The following is an 18837-nucleotide window of genomic DNA, read 5'->3' as shown; positions in this document are numbered from 1 at the left end:
AGATGTCAATGAGTGTGCCTCACAGCCTTGCCAGAACGGAGGGACCTGTAAAGACCAGATTAATAGTTTCATGTGTCAGTGTCCACCTGGTTACACTGGGATTCTTTGTGAAACAGGTAAAACTGACACATTACCATAAAGTGGTATCTTTTCCAGTTGATCATTCATATTTGCAACTTTAAAAATGTACTTTTAACTTAAATGGAAATATATTTTTTATTTAAAATTTCTCCTATTGATCTGGAAGAAATGCAGTTAATTTAAGTAATACATATTTCATATGTCATGCTATCACAGAAAAAGTTTTGTGTGATGTCTGTGGTTTGTTTATTTGCTACAAAGCAGAAAAGCTGAAAACTGCTTATTTCAAACCGTGTGTGAACTGTGGAGTGCCGCACTGTAATTGCTCCAGTTTAGCATTTTCACCACAGAAAAGGTTGAGGGGTTTTGTTTTTTTAGGATATCTTGGTCCAGCCTCTCTGGAGCTTCTGTGCTTCTTCCCACAGTCCAGCCTGTGGAGATGTATCAGACCTCTTTTAATACCTTTCGCAGCCAGCAGCACATACTTGGAGAGTGAGGGGAACAGTGTGGCGGATATATTAATCAGCTGAGTAAATATTCCATGAGCGTGTCTCTCTGTTTCTCTACATGTGTGTGTATGTGCGCACGCTCGTGTGTGTGTTGCAGACATTGACGAGTGCAAAGACAGGCCGTGCTTCAACAACGCGACGTGTGTACGAGGCGCTGGCGCTTTCACCTGTGTGTGTGAGCCGGGTTACACTGGTGTCCTGTGTGAGACAGGTGAGCGGGGGGAAAGTAGGCATCATTCTCCAGAGGAAATATTTTCTGCTGCTTTCTACATCAAACTGAGTCTTTTGGCAGATGCTTCTTTCCAAAGAGCTTCCCAGTCTACCTAGACAAATGGGTTACGGTTGAATGGATTTGCAAACCAACTGGTTTTTTTTGTGGGGGGGGGAGAAAGTTCACCAAAGTCACGTCGGCCTCCAAACCAAAAACCTTTTTTTACTAGTTCTCTTTAATTGTTAATGAAACTTGAATCTAATGGTGGATTTAATAATCGAGCTCAGCACAGCTCATGAGTTCTTGTTTGTACATGAGACCAGATTATTGTTAATCCCACACACCTGGTCAGTGAAACTGTACGCTTTCCGGAGGGAAGCTCAGTGCTCCTAATCCAGCAGAGCGTCTTACTCAATAATGTCTCGTTTTTCCCCCTGACGATTAATAAATCTTAATGACTCAACAGCAGATAAAGCTCTCGTGTCTAATTAAGTGGCTTTTGTTAATCCTGCAGACATAGACGAGTGTGAGTCGCAGCCCTGTCTGAATGGAGGGGAGTGCATCGACCGGGTGAACAACTTCACCTGCACGTGCCCCGCTGCTTTCACTGGGACACTCTGTGAGACAGGTGAGCAGAAGAGCGTGTTCAGAGAAGAAGTTCTTGACATAACCTTCCTGTTTAGCTTTCCGTTACGTGGCATTTATCCAAGTGGGTCGAGCACAAAGGGGGAACATTTTTAGGTCTTTTGGAGTGTTTGTAGCTGAGCTGCTTCTCCAGTGTTCCAACATTAGGAATTTCATTCTATTGCCACAGCAAATATTTTCATCGTTCTTTATCACACAGTTTATTTGATGAAGTCAAACAAATGTGCCTTAATAGACATAAATCTTGACAAGAGTAAATATAGCCTTAAATAACAGACAGGGTTACGGTTTTTTTTTTAAAGCTCAGCTATGAGAAACTCTAGTGTTTGGGTCTGTTTAAAGAGCTCAGCAGTTTGTTTGTAATTGAGATTCTGGTCATGGATTTTTACATCCAGAAATATCACTTGTGACCCTAAATACTGAGAAGGCAATGTGTTTGCTGACAGCTGTGTTCAAAAAGGATATGTGAAAGTATGATAAAACATCCCTAATCATGAAGGAGAAAAGTGTGCCAGTTATTTATCGGAGTATGAAGGTTAGTTTCCCTGTGATGAGGTCACCGCTGTATTTATTTGTCCATCCTCCTCATTTCCACAAACTCCAGCAGCAACATCGAGAGCTGAAAAGTAAACCCGGTATCAAGTGCCAAAAAACTTGCAGTTCCACTAATGTCCACTAGAGGCTCTAAAATGAGTCAGTCCCCATAGATTGTCATGTAATAATGTCCAGATCCTTGGATTGCTGTGACCTGGATGACTGAGAGCCTACACAGACATATTTTACTGTGATTATTTTTATGTTGGCTTGAAATAAAATATCTCCCTCTGCTGGTACTGTAGCTTTCTGCAACTTTCTGAAACTTCTGCATGTGTGTCCTTTTCACACTTTGGAGAGGCAAAGTGTGCAATTAGACACAGTGGACCGGCGTGTCCATTTCATGTTTTGCCGTGACACTGCATTGCGCAGACATCTGATCAGCATCTGTTTATCTCAAATTTTAAGATGTTTTCCACTTGAATATGGTGGTGCTGAATCTGTGATCCCTTTATGAAATTTTCTTAACAACAATTCTAAAATGCAGGAAAAATCAGCATTATTTTTTTATGTTTTATCCAAGGATGTAAAGGGTAACGGCGACTAAGCTACAGTTAAACTAAACATGACATTATTATGTGCTTAAAAAACTCACTAAAGTAAAATCAGGTACCTGCATGTGTGTGAATCTTCATAAAGATTTTAAAATTTCTTAAATATTGAAATAGGGTCCAGAGCCCAATCACTAAGCAGTAGCTCAGAGTCGCTCCTCCACATCGAAAGGAACCACTAGTTCAGCATCTGACAAGGATGCTTCCTATGGGAAAGACCCATCACACTCTAGCAAGATGATGGAAATGGCCTGACTTTTAAATAACACCCTTGTAGTCTTACTGTCCCCTCAAAGCCCCCAGAAGAACTGAAGGAGGCGGTGTGGGAGGTCTGGGCATCTCTGCTTAAACTGTTGCCCCTGCATCCAGAACCCTGAAAAGTGCCAGAAAATTAAAAAGAATAAATATAAATAAATAAAATCTGGTGAAAGATATAGTTCTAATGTATAATATAGCTATAATGCTGTCTGTTATGACATTTCATTCATGCCAAACGTACTGGAGTTGTCCTATACATTTCAGAGTGAGGTAGGCGGTAGGTGAGGAATTATATCTGCTTGAATGAACCACCTTTTAAAGGGCATTCCTGTCTCCCCCTCTCAGAGCTGCTACCAGTTCAGGTCAACCCCACCGAGGCAGAAAACCAGACAGGTAAAAGCAAGCGCAGCTCCAGTTAAAGCTTTGGCAAAACGTTTTCTCATATTATTCACATCACAGCGTTTCACGTTTTTTCATCTCCAGCCTCGTGTGAAGAGCTGGACTGCAAGAAGAACCAGATCTGTGAATACACCAGCTCGGGAATCTACAACTGCACGTGTGCTCCAGGCTTCTACGGTGACAACTGTGAAGGTATTGTGCAGCTGGCCCGGCTGATGCTCACTGCAGGCAGCTGGGCAGGTAGAGAGGCAGACTGGGGTATTTGAAGAGGAGCTGTGCTATCCCACAGGAATTTGGATCCCTGCCCTGGAAGAGGCTGCTGTGATGATGGATTATTGTAATTATCAAAACTGACACGGCCTCGCCCAGTTTATTACGGGAACCAGTCGCTTGATGTTGTGAATAATTGTTTTATAGCACATTTTATTAGTTTACCAACAAGAGGAAGTGCTTTGTCTAGACTTAAAACGGCCTCTTTATGAGTCAAAGCTGCTCTATGGTATTCAGGCCATTTCTGCACACAGAGCTGCTGAAATATCCTTCCGCACCGCTACTTGCTTCCCTGCAAGTTGCACCACTCCTGTTGCTTCAGGCACAGCTGCTGCTTGCATAACCAGCTTAATCACAAAATATGTAAAACCCCGCCTAATGCTTCTTTTATAAATGCATATTAAGTCATTTTGTTTTAGGGAAGAAGAACAGCAGCAAAGCTAATTCAATCTCCCAGGAGAGGCTGCTGACACCGACTGATAGCAGTTGTTGCGAGGCTTTATTTCACCCACTGAAAGGCTCTTTAACAGCATTTGAGCCATTGCAAATGCATGCTACTTCTCACCCTTGAGCTGAAATAACTATCAGTGCTTATATAGGCTCTCTTAAATCTCCCAAATACTTTCCTGCCTGGCTCACTTGGAAGGCACAGCGGAAAAAGGAGCACGATCCTCCAAGGAAGAGAAAGTAGTGGGACGCAGAAGTGCCTAATCAGGCTCCCAGATCAAAGCGCCTGGGCCGCACAGGTGGCCAATGAAAGTGGCTCTTGCAAAATTAACAATCCATTAATTGCCCTCGGGGCCTTAAGTTTTGGTCACAAAATATGCTCCATATCATCAGAAAAATAATACCCTCCACTGAGCTCCCGGGACTTCAAAGTGGAGCGGTTTAGCCGCGATACGGCCGCGTGCTTTGATCCACTGCTGCAATTAGGAAGGAGAGGAAAACACAAACATTCTTACAATTTGTACAGAGCGGATGTGCAGCGCGCTGACTGCTAATCTTCTGCTGCTGTGAGCTTTTTTGGAAAAGATTAGGGAAAGAGAAATGACAGCGAATCAATACTTAGTTTACAGTATAGCAGATGAAAGACACTTGGTGCACATATGCAAGCATATGGTGCACATGTTGACCATTTATACCTTCTGTCTATGTTTACACTTGGGCCAACACTGAAAACTTCTTTTAAGTGCATGCTTTTAAGCAGCTGGAGCAAACTTTCCAGCTTTGACTCCCTCTCCTTCTCTCTGTGTGTTTGCAGACGAGTGTCTTTGCCAGAATGGTGGCGTCTGTGTGGACATCAACGGGACCTGTGAGTGCCCTTCAGGCTATACGGGGCTCTACTGTCAGTTCGGTGGGTATGATATGTTTAACCCTATCAGGTGTCATAAAAGACCTTCGATTACTTAAAGATCACAGAAGCAGGGTATATCCAGAAAGGACCCCCCGTGGTTTCCCCACACTAGTGCAGTTAATCGTAAAATGCCCAGTGGCAAAGGATGAGAGCATGTAAAGGGTGAGTGGTGGAAACTCTAAAGATTACTCAAGTACAGCTTTTTATTCTGATTTCTTCTTCTACAGCACATTTTGTATGCAAAATATTGCACATGCAGTTGGATTGAAATTTGGTTGTATTGTTTTTATCCCTCGTAACCTGTATGGGAGATATATGCGTGAAATTTTATGGGCTGAAAAACACATTTAATCTCTGCTATGTTTATGTGTTTTTAGAGATTTTAGTTAGGAGAATAGTTTTTAAAAATGTCTTTGTCCACTGGAATTTAGCTGGCAGATTGTCTGTTCTAATAAATCTAATACATCCTTCAAATTATGAAGTTTATTGTTCTTTAAGTCAGCACCATGTGTGACATGTTTTAATTCTGTTTTTTAATGTGCAGCCCTTCACCCTAATCAGTATGTCTTTTTTATTCAAACATGCTGTTTTTATGTTTCTTTTATGCATAATCAAATGTTCTGATTTTCTGGGGATTTCCTTGCCTTGTTCTTGGTTCTCTTGGTTCTTGAGTCTCATAGAAATGAAGCAGAAGTCATTTTTCAAACACTTTTTAACCCCTCTCTCCCTCAGAAGTGACCCAGATGCCATGCAGTAACGGCAGATCGTGTCCTGATGGAAATCCGTGTTTGGAGTACGGAGGAGCGTACCTGTGCACATGTCAGACGAGAGTGGAGCTGGACCACAAAGACTTTTACCCCTATGGTAAGAGGCTCAGGCACCAACCCAACAGCAGTGTTAGTGCGCGAGCAGCTGGTTGCTATTGCAACAAAACACATTTTTTATTCACTTTAAAAGAAACGGTTGTATTTACGACGTGGGGAGAAATTTATAGATGATTGATGCTGTTATTGGAGGCGCTTATGAGATTTTATAATTGATCCAGTCATAAAATGACAAATAATCTGTGTTTCCTTTTAAATCTGGACCGAACCCATGTGCTTGAATAAAGTTTTCCCAGCGCAGTGGAACACAGTCAAGTCTCGGTGTGTGTTTTTCAGTACAGCCCGAATCGGTCTGCGATTCCTCTCCCTGTCTGAATGGCGGCTACTGCTATGAGCTTGACGGAGGCTACACCTGCGAGTGCAAGTACGGATACTGGGGGAAGAACTGTGAGAAAGGTAGTACCATCTCTTTTTTTAAAAAGGAATGCTTGTGTGTGAATTCATGAAGCACCGTGACAAAAACATCCTTTAGGTTTGTGCGTTATTACTGGGGGCTCAAACCCAAATGCAGCTTTAAAGCACCAGGAAACATGCCATTACTCGTAATGCTGCTTGAAATATTGCAGCGCTGAAAGGCTTAAGATAATTTGTACTTATGGCTGAGTTATGAGCTATTTTCCTGAATTATGATTTGAATTGCAATGTACTGGAACAGGTTTATTTTGTGTGATTAAAAGCTGGAGTGGTCTCTGCTTCAAGGATTCCCTTTTCCCTGTCTCCTTCCAGTTAGACTCAATACCTGTGCTTCTGGGCCCTGTCGCAACGGAGGCTCCTGTAAGGAAGAGGCTGACAGTTACCGATGTGTGTGTCCTTACAGGTTCACAGGAAAACACTGCGAAGTGGGTGGGTGCCAACCTTCCACTGTAATTTACAAACTTTAACTCTCAAATTTACGTGAAAGCAGGTACAGAAATACACGGCAGTCCTTTCATCAGATAACCTTGTCACTAATACATCTGTTTAAGTGTCTTTTAAACCGAGCAAGTCAGTTTAAAGTCTAACCATTGTAATACTGCTTAAGGAAAAGTGCAGAAGTATCACCAGTAAAATATATTTGAAGTATGTTCAGTTCATTTTAATTTAATTTCGGTTATAAGGCCCAAAATGTCACACGTTTAACTGAAGTCCAGTCCTGGAGACATCTACATGCCAATATCAGATCATCGAGTAGGAGCCGGAAATCCATCAAATCTTTAATAAGCTAAAGTTAAGGTAACTAAAAAAAAATAGCATTTTTTTAATGGTAGTGAGTGGTGGACTGTCCACTGAGGGTATGAGGGTATTTCCAGGTGGCCTTGGCGTCATTTTCCCCCTGGTGTAAACGTCAGGAGGAACGAGATGACAAACTCTTCAAAATCCAAACCTCTGCTTCGACTCTCAGTCTTGCTTATAGACTTATAAGCTGTCTGCTCTCACTACGACATCCTTAGCGTGTAAGTTTACACGTCAAAGGGATTAAATGGGATTAATTCATGTTACCATGAAAAAGCTTCAAGTTCTGTTTTATTATGTGGATGTTTTGTTCCAGGGAAGCCGGACCCCTGTGCCTCCAGCCCCTGTCTGAATGGTGGGACGTGTTTTCACTACATAGGAAAGTACAAGTGTGAATGCACCGATGCCTACAGCGGCAGGCACTGTGAAATAAACAGGAGCGCGGTGCATACCTCTGCAGGTAGGGAGACCGTATGTCACCACACAGCAATGCCAGTCTGATGCTGGTGTTTATACAATGTTGACCTTAGCTGATTGGAACATACAGGGGATATCCTGAGCGCTCAAGTGTACAGATACTGGCTTTCTGTCTGAAGATAATCTTAGCAGTGTTGCTGCTCTAGAGGCCCCACATTTACAGATATAGAACGGCTGCATAACCTATAAAAAGTGAGACCTGATTAGACCCGGTGATTCACGTCTACACACTGTAGCAGCATGCTGGAGGTAATTTTAGGCGCCTGAATGGAAAACACCTCTGTTGCTGTTAGTGTGTCGTGGAAGAGCTCGTTTAAGCCTCAGTTTGTGTTGCTATGCAGCCACACTGACATTATCGCCATGTTTGTATCCGTTTCAGAGCTGGGCTGTGGGTCACCTCCACAGGTCAAGCACACTGAGGTCCAGTTCTCCTCAACAACACCAGGCTCCATGCCAGAGTACATATGCCACCCGGGCTTTACGTCTGTTCCCAGAGCCACCCAGAGCATCAGTGGCATTCAGGCAGTGTTCATTATTGGGAAGCAAATTTTGATTTTGATCGTAAGATTATAGCAGACAAAATCCAAAGTAGATTCAGTTATAATCTAAAGTTCAAAAGTTTGTTGTTTTTACTGGTGAGAGTTGCTCCACACGGTTTACAAAAAGTCAAATGCAAAATGTGTTCACATGTCTACTCTTCTCTTCCTCCCCAACATTGACATTTTGCCACGTTTTCATGAAAAACAAGGAGCATGGGAGCTGCTTGTACTGTTTCCCAGGGTCAAATCAAATGTGCATGTCTAACCTTATCGCACCAGGAGATTACTTCTGGTTAGATCACTTCCAAACTACAAACTTAATTAGTTCTGACTGGATCTCATGTCTCCAGTTTACAAAAATGTCAATACATTTCATCATTGTATTTGTCCTCGTTCACTGGTTTTTATTTAGTTATCGTTTTGTTTTTGTTTAAAAAATAACAAGACAAAAGGTCATTAAAGAAAAGTACGAAGTTACTGGGAGATTGTGTTAATGGAGACTGGATCCAGCTGCCTGTTTTTAAGGTCTGTAACACATCTGGACACGTGGATGGCTCCTCAAAAAAGATCCCAGGGTCATTCCACATGAAATCAATCAAATTTGGAAAATGTTTCAATCCAACTCCCTCAGAATCAGACATTTTTATTGTTTATATTTGTTATATTTGAGGAAGTTTCACCTTCATGCAATTTTTTTCCAAGTTATAGACCTTTGAAATGCACAGGCATGAGGATGGGGTTGACTTTTTCCCTATTAACTTTCAGGACTGCAAAATGCTGCTAAATCACTCCAAGTGTTTCAGTCTAAAGCCGCAGTTTTGTCTTTGTTCTTTTTGTCTTCGAACATCAGTGTCATGGGGATCTAACGCTCCAACAAATTAATTACCTGTGACCCACAGAAATATGCACTTATTCCCTGGATGTTTGATCTATTTTCTGATAATTCACTGGATAAAACTCCAAAAATGCTTTTTGGGTAAAACTCTCAAGGATCATATCACCATGTGGGATGGGCGGCTGCTCAAAACAAGTTACAACATACGAAATGTCTCAGACTTACTGACGATCTGATTCCAGGCTGATGTTCTAACCATGATTGCTTCTGTGTCAAATTAATTTTCTGTTGCTGTCATATTTTAACATCTGTGAATGTAGTTAACGGCTGTGAAACAACAATGGTGTTCACATCTTCTCTATGATAGTTTGTGATAGACATCACAATGATCAAAAATCGTGAGATCTTCAAGGTCTCAGAAGGGGTCATGTGAGCTGTGAATGCTGTCTTTGCAGTTTTTGCTTCATTGCATTGGTTGTGACAGTTTTCTTTGTGCAGAAGATGGTATGTCCCTTTTTATTCAGAAAATAATGGAAATTAAAAAACACAAAATGTAATTTTTTTATGTTGAACGTAAAAACGAGCAGAGGGAGTCAGGTGGGAGGTACTAATTGATTTTTCATGGAAACCCCAGTTACCACGACAGGTCTAGGAAATGAAAGATGTGCATATATTTAAGAAAGTGATTTTCTGAGTTCTAGAGTAACATCTGGAAACTCCAGGATTTTGTTCTATTTGGATTAGACTATCAACTGATATTTTTCTCTTTGTGGTGCAACTTGTCATATTTGCTCAATCCAGCCTGAGAGCTGAATTAAAGTAGTATTTTCTTCATTTTGTGATGAAGAATTTCATGTTTTTCATGTAGCTTTTTTCTTTTTTACATTATTGTGAAATTCAGCTAATTCAGGTTTTTTAGATATAGATTATATAAAAGTACTGCGAGAAAAAGGCCCGAAATTGGGTCGATGGACTATTTTTCAAAAAAGTGTATTTGAAATCTGAGGCTAAAATTTCACTCAGTCATCATATATGTGTGAACTTCATGTGCGAACCATAAAAATTTCCTGGAAATTGGAGATGATTGAGCAGAAAATGTTCTAAAGATCAGCTGAATTGAGATTGAATGACCTTGTTATCTTTATTCATACTAATTTGTTAATTTCTGCATTGTCACAGAGATCAACGAGTGCTTATCCCAGCCTTGTCTTAACGGAGGCACGTGTCGAAATAAGATCGGATCCTACCAGTGTGTGTGCGCCAGTGGCTTCAGCGGAAACCGCTGCCAGATAGGTAAGGATCAATCGAAAGCTTACACTTACAAATACGTTCACTTGGACCACCTGTACACAGGCACGTGTTTACTTATGTGTGCATCTTTATCGCCTTAAGACATAAACGAGTGCCTGTCGGAGCCGTGCATTAACAGAGGAACGTGTGAGGATCGGCCGGGCTCCTACCTACTAATACATTTTTATTTTCATAAGTGACTTCTGGTCGATGTTGTTGAAACCAGCTGATTATAACATCATCCAAAAAGCCTCTTTACCCTGTAAAAGGCTTTCTCTCTCCAATGGTAAATTGTTGTGAAGATAGCTGAATGCATTGTTAATAAATTCTGCCACACTGTAAAATGTCTGTGTGCAGAGCAGGACATGTGCGAGTCCAACCCCTGTCTGAATGGAGGCGTGTGTCGGGGTTACAGAAGAAACTATCTTTGCATGTGTAAAGACGGCTTCTTTGGGGATCAGTGCCAGATGTGTAAGTATGTTGTGCTGATGTTATGTGATGTTATGTATGATATCCAGTTTTTAATAACCCTGAGTTTACTGAGTTTAGCTAAAGTTAAGTACAGAAGAAGTTTATTGTACATATAAAAAGGGTGTGAGGTTGCTTCCTCGCACCTTATTCAACATGCCTTGAAACTATTATCTAAGCCTTTAAGGTGTTCGGTAGAGTGTTTTCTGAAGTCACAGATAAATTCCCATTGACTTCTATACAACTAGAAGTCTTTTTGCTGCCCTCTGCTGGACTTGGAAAAGAAAGCAGGTTTAAGGCCCCTCTTTTGGCTTCGCTTTGCAGATCCGGACACTACATCCATCTTTGATTTACTCCTGCATACTTATAATGCTTCATTTGCCTCACACACACTGTCATGCATTTTTTGGGATCTATTATATGCGAACTGGAGCACATAAAAATCTGTCATAGATAACCAAAACAGTGTAAATATGCTAAAAACAAGTAGAGCCATTAGAAAAATATTTATGAATAAGATATAATAGATAAATGGATAACTGCACTCAGTTATTGTAGTTGCTAAATAGCTTGGTTGATTGATGGTTATTGATAAACAAGACTGAGAGGGGCTTGCACACTTCAAAGGTTGCTCACTGTTCCCGGGTGAATCCTGTTGCTGCATTAGTTTGTCTTTGTCGCCCACCAGTGGAGGACCCGTGTGTGTTAAAACCTTGTGGGAACCGTGGCCGCTGCTGGAGCGACAGGAGAGGAAACTACAACTGCATGTGTAAAGTGGGACTCACAGGCAAAGACTGCGAGAAAGGTCAGTCGACAGCCTCACCACTCAGCACGCTCAACACTCAGAGCACACTTAACATTCGGATTAGATATGTAAAGTTGCCACTGTCCCCAGACCTGCTGCCCCCGCCCGGCCTTCACGTGCTGCGTGTGGAGGAAAGCGAGGTGGAGCTGCGCTGGGATGAGCCGGAGCCCTCAAACAACCTGATCAGCATGTTTGCCGTCACCTATGCTCCCCTGGGTCAGAGCAACTCCAAAACAGACTACCTAGACAGGCAGAAGTCCACCCACGTGATGCGAGGCCTGATGCCCGGCCTGCTGTACAACATCTCCACCTTCTCCATCAAGCTGAAAACCAACAGCAGTGACACAAGCCAACCTGCCACAGCACTAATACGCACCAGTGAGCATGCTCTTTAATGCTCTGTAGTCTTAGTATAATCTCAGAAGCTGAGCAACCAACTAAGGCACACAGATAGATTATAGACCTTTGATGAATCAGAATACTTTATTAATCCCTTAGGAAATGATGTATGTTACAGTTGCTCCAAGACAGTAACAGTAACTGACTAAAATATTTAAATAATAAAATATGATGTCTCTCATCTACATCAGATATGATGACATTATAATGTTGCCTAGCAACCACCTACAGGGGGAAAAAAATCACAGACCAGAATAATACTGTACCATGAGCATGTGTTAGATGGTCAAAGATGTCATTTTGACACATTAAAAAAATGGATTGAACCGTTTTTAAACCTTTTTATAAAAATCCGAATTGGTCATAGAAATGTTCAGAATGTCGATGAAGGTGAGCTTTCTTTAAAAGAGGTGGGAACGCAGTGAGTTCAAAAGCAGGTGAAGAAAACCATTGAATAAGGAGCTGTTAATCATTATGAAATGTTGAGCCCAGCAATGTTTATGACTTTTTTGTGGGTAATAAAGTAGTAAAAGTAGTTCACCTGGAACCGGAAAGCATTTCTTTGTCTTTGAATGTTTCCCTGCAGGGCCCCAGCCGGCGGAGCAGTTGCAGGTGGTCAACGTGTCCTCCTCTCAGGTGTGGCTGCAGTGGCTGGTTCAGGCTGCCCGCCATGCAGCCGTCAGCAGGGTGCACGTGTCCTTGTTGCCTTCAGATGGGAGGGAGGGTCGCACTGCTGTTCTCAACACGAGCACTACTGAGTACACCTTCAGGTCAGGTGCAGCACTTTAAACCAAGCTTTTATTTTTACATGCTGCCGGGTCATTTGTGTCTACCAAATGTTGCTGCCGAGGTCCGCTTTAAATGTTTTGGTGTAATATCCCTTTCAGCCACTAGTGGGAGCCATTTCATCAAATTTACTAAGCTTTTAACAGGGTACCATGAAACAGATAAGTTGAGGTATGACTGATGCGGACTCTTTGTGAACCTTTCACAGCTCATTACAGCCGGGTCAGATGTACACTGTGGATGTGTTGACTCAGAGTGGAATCAGACCAGATGAGTTTCCCTCCATGAGCCACTCACCAGGACCTCTGTCATTCTGGACAAGTAGGTTACATCACTCAGCAGCAAATACAAGAGCTTATACAACAACTTTATGTTGTTATTTGTATTTATTTCCGCAATTATGAGAAAACATAAAAAGAAACCCAAAACGATCTTTCACCATTCTTACGCCTCAGCTGTAAAAGGCTAATGGGTTGCTGTTGTCACCCCACCTGGTGGACACTAAAGTAGGTCCCTCAGGTAACACAGACTCACTGATGGGCAGACCAATCATCAACAGTCCGTGTCCCCCCCCCCCAAATTACTATTTTGAGCCAGGAAAAGCCTGGAAGTACTGAAGATGACGCTACATTATCTGATGGTCCCCTGTGAGCCATATTTAGAAAGGAAGGAAGAGCTGCCCTGTAAAAGGAAGAGACCTTCAAAAACACACTGGCTGCAGGAGGAATAGACAACTACTATTGGGGTGAGGGGAAAGAGAAAAAAGCAGGTGCGTGCAGCGAAAAAGGTAAAAAAACAGGAAGAAAAAGGAAAAAATTAAGGAAATGCATAATAAAATGGAAATTGAAAAAAGGAGAGTGGATAAGTGCCCAGTGCATCACGAGAAGTCTATAGTAGAATAACTGATCCCGCTCTAGCTCTAAGTTTTATCAAAAAGGTTTGAAGCCTAACCACAAGTATAATGTCATTGATCATATTTTATATACATTTTATGATATTTGAGACATTTCTATAGTCTCCAAAACTTTCTCCAGACAAGGCCTTGTACAGGCCAGAGCAAAAAAGCTACCTAATCATTTGAGGAAACTCAGCCAAGGAAAGAGATTATTTTAATCCATTTAATACAATCATTTGACCCTCTGGATGTGTTACCCTCAGGGCCTCTTCCCCCACAGAACCTCTCCCTCTCACACGTGACCCCAAACTCAGCCTTGATCACCTGGAGCCGCCACCCGAGACACGTCTCAGACGGCTTTGTGGTCAACGTGACCCGAGGGTTGAATACCAGGAGTCGCTTCTTGCCCAACGGGAGAGTGGGATCGTACACCCTCCGTGAGCTGACCCCAGGGCAGCACTACTACGTTGCCCTCACGTCGGTCAGAAACACGGGGCCGGAGCAGATCCACAGCGTGCCTCAGCACCTTGCCTTCACTACCTGTGAGCTGTGTGCAATCACCTGGATTTGTTTTTTTCCTTTCAAATTTGAAATCTGAATTTCCCGAATCCTGAAATGTTTTTTTTTCTTTCCATGTAGTGCCAATGCCGGTCAGACCGGGAAGGAGAGAAAGACCAGCAGGGACAAGACAAGATACCCCATCTCAGCCTCAGGACGTGGCAGGCACAGCAGAAGAAGAAAACTCAGAGGAACTACCCAGGTACATGTAGCATGTCAGTTACTATTATAACTGCTTTAAATATATAACAGTAGATCAACAGTTAATGCTAACCAGATAGCATTTTGTTAATCTGTGCTGCAGATACACAGAACTCATTGACAGGAGGGGAAAGATAACAGCAAAGTTCACTCACCTGCCTCGAAAACCCATCCGGCATCGAACTAGTAAGTATAAGCAACTATGTGAGTGTCACCCTATATTTTAAAATATTTGGATAATATGAACACTTAGCCATAAACCAGGAACAAAAATCAATGAAATATTTTGGAGTATTTTAAATTTTTACTCCTGAGTCACCTGAAAAACTCCCCCCGTTGCTAGGGGAGTTGTCCAGGCTATTCAGATTTTTTCTCAGTAAGTGCTGCTGTGTATTTTAATGGATTCATTCTACATTAGTAAGAACGCAGTTCTTTCTGTCAATTTTTTAGTTTTATGGGCATTTTAGTTGTTGAAAAAACCCCCAACCAAAATTAAATTTGAAAATCAGTACCTATATCAATAGACAGATGTCAGCAAATGAATTATTATGATAATTAAGACACAGTAATAACAGATTTTTTTTTTAAAAAGAGAAAAACAATAGGATTGCGAAAGTGATTTATTAATTTATTTATTAATTAATGTATTATTTATTTATTAATTTGACACAAGTCAAATTAATTTAAAAAAAGGAATAAATACATATAACTTAAAAAACAACAACAAGGAGATGCCATAAACCCTAAGAAAAGAGTGGAAATATTTTTTTAGCAATAGACAATCAACTCGAAAAACTGATAAAAACTGGTAAAAAACAAACAAACTCCAAATTATAATATAATTAAAAATATATATAATAAAAGAATAATAAAATAATGAATAACAATGAATGGGATAAATGGCAGCAATTATTATTAATATTATTATTTCAGTCTTTTTTATTTACAAGTTTAGCAGTTTTAATCCTCTGCACATGCACCCATGATGCTGTAATACGTTTTAACCATTCTGTTAAATCAGTGGTTGTTTCAAGCTAAGGGACTGGTACGTAGAAACCTCCTCAAAATCTCAGTTAACACTTAAATTTCACCTTTCCGACTTTTAATTTGTTTTTTTCGTGATGATTCTAACAGGAAATGCTTTACCTTACAGAACCTGAGCCACCAGTTAGGTTAGAGAAGATGGAAGAAACAACAAACAAAATCAGCCTTGCGCTGGAGATCCGAGAAGAAGCTTTAAGAACAAAGCTTGGTAGGTGTTTTTTACACATCCTCTCATGTAAGCTGATCCCAGCGATGAGCCTCTTCTACACATGACACTCATGTTGTGTTGTGTGGGGGTAGAGCTGGAGGCTATCAACACATGCTATCAGCTGTGGATAATGTGGAAGAGTGAGCCTGAAACCTGAGCTGAGGATGTTAATGGCAGCTGTTGTCTCATAGAGTCGCCCCAGGACTGCCGCAGTCTGCCCTGCCAGAACGGAGGTACGTGTGTGAACGGAGGCGACACCTTCATCTGCGACTGCGCAGACGGGTTCAAGGGCAGGCAGTGTGAACTGTGTAAGTTTATGTTCAACTTCTCTACACGTTCAGGGTGGGATGAGTCAGCTGCTTTTTGGCAAATCCTGTAAAAGAACTAAAGCCTGTATATAAAAGATGGATGTAGCCACCCTGACATCACAGCTGGTTTTGAAAGCCTCAGTGTTAATAGTTACTGCTGCCATGTTCGTTTTTTGGAGTCAGAAGTGGCCATATTTGAATGAGAGGGTGCAAAGTTATCTTCAATGAATGTATGAAGCTACATTCATAAGTGGAGGTGGATCACACCAACTACTACTAACAAATTCCTAGAATTTCACTCAGCAAGCATGAGACTACACTAGCTGTGACACAGACTTATATTTTCTCAGATTATACCATTAAACTATAAACCTAACTGTAGAAAGATGATGATGCAAAAATGAAATCTTAACAACCAAAGAGTCAAATCTGCACTGGACTATACCCCATTTCAGTAGAGACCTGACGTACAATATACACCCAGTAGCGCCGCCCACTCTGAGAATAATTGACAATAATTAATAATTAAGTAAAAAAACAACTTATAGTTAGTAGTCCACCCTCTCCGCCAAATAATAACGTGACTTCAGTCTTCTAAAAAACAACACGGTAGTAGTCGAATAGCTAACAATAAAGTTTCACAATGCAGGGTGCAGAAACCAGGTGATGTCACAGTGGCAGCATCCATCTTTTCAATACAGTCTATTTGTGGTGCTAGAGACGATGTTTAGGGATCAGTGGAATACATGCTCGGGCAATCATGAATATCTTTGATGGAGAGGTAGGTGACAGTTCAGTGAAGGGTTGTTAGGTTCATCCTCTGGGGACCATGAGCATGTGCGAATGCTCACATCCCACCGTGTCTTTCAGCAACGCATGCTTGGATCGATACAAACCCTCCTCTACGTCACAGTATAAATAATGCCACTCTATCAGTGCAGCCTCTCAGGTTGTGAACATCGACTCATTTATGTTAGATTTGCATGCTGTCATGAAATGTCAACGTGAGAGCAGTGAGCTATGTATAGACCTTCATTATCTTAAAAGCAGGAGCCACAATCCACTGCGAATTGACCCCTCTGACATTTATGAATGGCTCTTACAGGTCAGAGGCACGATAAACAACACAAATACACCATCACTCGATTCGCACAGCACTGGCCTGTGTGCACTGAGCCACCTTCCTCACATTCTTTTGGGAGCTACTGTCAAATTTATAACTCAGTGTTTCTTATGGATGTTCAGGAGAGATCTGCACTTCTACACACTGTAGGCATCTTGGTTTAAGTTCGAATCTTTCCTGTGACAGAAAAATCGTACTCGTTTAGAGTTTCATTTAAAATGTTTACACTTAGAAACTACTTTGCAAATTGTAAGTAGTTCACAAGAGTCAGAAATTAGTTTTAATGGATTTAATACACGATGGCTGACAAATTAAAGGACAAGGCAACTTTAAGTGTTTTAGTACCAGCAAAACTCAGGCTACTGAGTGCAACCAGCTTCATGAAGGAGGTTCAATATCCTTCTGTCTGGATTCACTTACCCTAACAGTCAGGATAAAACGAGTTACTCTGCCATCAGTCAACCTGTCCATGTTTGTGAGTGATTTGATGCTGTCAACCCTGCCTCTTTCCTTTTGTATGCATTCACTGGTAGATTGGGAAAGTCTTGATTAATTTATTGAGTTGATAACCACCCTCACTCACCCTTAACCTGATTGTTGCTGTTAGATTTGTGGAGACACATAAGGAGGGGATATCCATGCATGCTGACCTGGTTCGCAGTTCATCACAGGGCCAACACAGAGATAGATAGACAGTGTCAGAGCATATGAACTGGACAGGCAACCAACTTTTACAGCATTTGGCTCAAGTCACTTCAAGAGTCAGTCTTATGTGATTGATGAACCTATTTGCTGGGCCACTTTTACAGGCTACACAATAAATTTAAGGATAACTAAGCTACTTTAAATCGCATCATGAATCATGCATGGATGATATGCTCACAGAGAAATGTAGCCACGTTTAGAGAAGTGTAGAAATTAGATTGCAGAGGCAAAGCTGGAGATAATCAGGAGAGACGTTGTAGAAATGAATCAGTGAACCCAACGCAGAATATTTTGAACACATTGTCATTTGTTTTGCAGTTTTCAACTGAAGGCATGCTTTAAAACTACCCTATATGAACAAAAATACTGAGTCACCAGCACGTTAAAGCTACAGGAGCCGTAAAAACCCCATACCATGAAGCTCCCAGCATACAGTTTTTGTGCTGATGTTCATGCCAAAGGTTGTAGCCCAGTAGTTTTTGAGTTAGCAGAGAGTTGGTGACTTTTGCACACTATGCATCTCAGCATAGTGTGTAAGGTCTCAGATGCTGCTCTTTAGGTGGTCTGATACTGTGCTGCAATGAAATTTCAGCAAAAATGGACTAGCCCATCATTTTTTTCCACATTGATTCTTGGTTTAAACAAGTAGCTTAATTAGATTCTATCTTAATTCAAGGTTATTCATTACAATTTGGAATCACGTCGTATCTTATTCTAATTTTGACAGTCCACTTGAAACTTGAATGACTTATTTTAAATTATTTGTAATTTTTTAATTATAATTTCCTCCTACTTTGTTCTTCAGTTCTGTGTTTCTTTTTTAGCACTGGTTTTAAAAATGTGCTATACAAATCAACTGTAATAATATTATTTATTATTATATATTAATGATTGTTGGTTGTAAAAGGTATGACTGTTGTGGTTATTTCACAGTATAACTGTTTGTAGTAGAATATGCACATGCCTTTATTCGAAGCATTTGGAAATGACTAACGCTGACTGAACAGTATGTCTCAAAAAGGGAATAAACCTTATTACAATCAAGTCATGCACCTCCTCCTCCAAAGACAGAGTAGAAGAATATTTTATTTCACTTATATGTACATGCTGATGAATGTGTGTGTGAGGACACAGTCCACATACCCCACCTCCCCGCTGACTCTGCACCCAAACATCCAGCGTCAGATTGTTTAAACATTCCTTTCCTAAAGCCATCCATCAGCCGCAG

The 18837-nt window shown here is 41.2% G+C and overlaps 1 protein-coding gene across 2 annotated transcripts in view; it reads left to right on the top strand.

The window, feature by feature from the left end:
• The window catches only part of sned1 (sushi, nidogen and EGF-like domains 1), a 30961-nt gene that overhangs the window by 10878 nt on the left and 1246 nt on the right, over nucleotides 1-18837 (top strand). The window contains exons 6-26 of one of the 2 annotated variants that reach the window (XM_085264618.1): nucleotides 3-116; nucleotides 688-801; nucleotides 1316-1429; nucleotides 3195-3242; nucleotides 3333-3440; nucleotides 4780-4872; nucleotides 5605-5736; nucleotides 6033-6152; nucleotides 6483-6599; nucleotides 7285-7428; nucleotides 9999-10112; nucleotides 10467-10580; nucleotides 11266-11382; nucleotides 11473-11760; nucleotides 12368-12551; nucleotides 12776-12888; nucleotides 13726-14004; nucleotides 14102-14222; nucleotides 14325-14407; nucleotides 15375-15473; nucleotides 15665-15781. In XM_085264618.1, the coding sequence (XP_085120744.1) occupies nucleotides 3-116; nucleotides 688-801; nucleotides 1316-1429; nucleotides 3195-3242; nucleotides 3333-3440; nucleotides 4780-4872; nucleotides 5605-5736; nucleotides 6033-6152; nucleotides 6483-6599; nucleotides 7285-7428; nucleotides 9999-10112; nucleotides 10467-10580; nucleotides 11266-11382; nucleotides 11473-11760; nucleotides 12368-12551; nucleotides 12776-12888; nucleotides 13726-14004; nucleotides 14102-14222; nucleotides 14325-14407; nucleotides 15375-15473; nucleotides 15665-15781 (2733 nt within the window). Of the gene's footprint in view, nucleotides 1-2; nucleotides 117-687; nucleotides 802-1315; nucleotides 1430-3194; nucleotides 3243-3332; nucleotides 3441-4779; nucleotides 4873-5604; nucleotides 5737-6032; nucleotides 6153-6482; nucleotides 6600-7284; nucleotides 7429-9998; nucleotides 10113-10466; nucleotides 10581-11265; nucleotides 11383-11472; nucleotides 11761-12367; nucleotides 12552-12775; nucleotides 12889-13725; nucleotides 14005-14101; nucleotides 14223-14324; nucleotides 14408-15374; nucleotides 15474-15664; nucleotides 15782-18837 lie in introns of those variants that run through there. The other variant, XR_014890708.1, reaches the window with a different exon arrangement.

The sequence above is a fragment of the Mchenga conophoros genome, linkage group LG23 (genome assembly GCF_057382185.1).
Source record: "Mchenga conophoros isolate Kocher_MC1m ecotype Shallow Benthic linkage group LG23, M_conophoros_male_GT1.1, whole genome shotgun sequence".
NCBI lineage: Eukaryota > Metazoa > Chordata > Actinopteri > Cichliformes > Cichlidae > Mchenga > Mchenga conophoros.
This window is presented reverse-complemented; position numbering and strand designations above follow the sequence as displayed.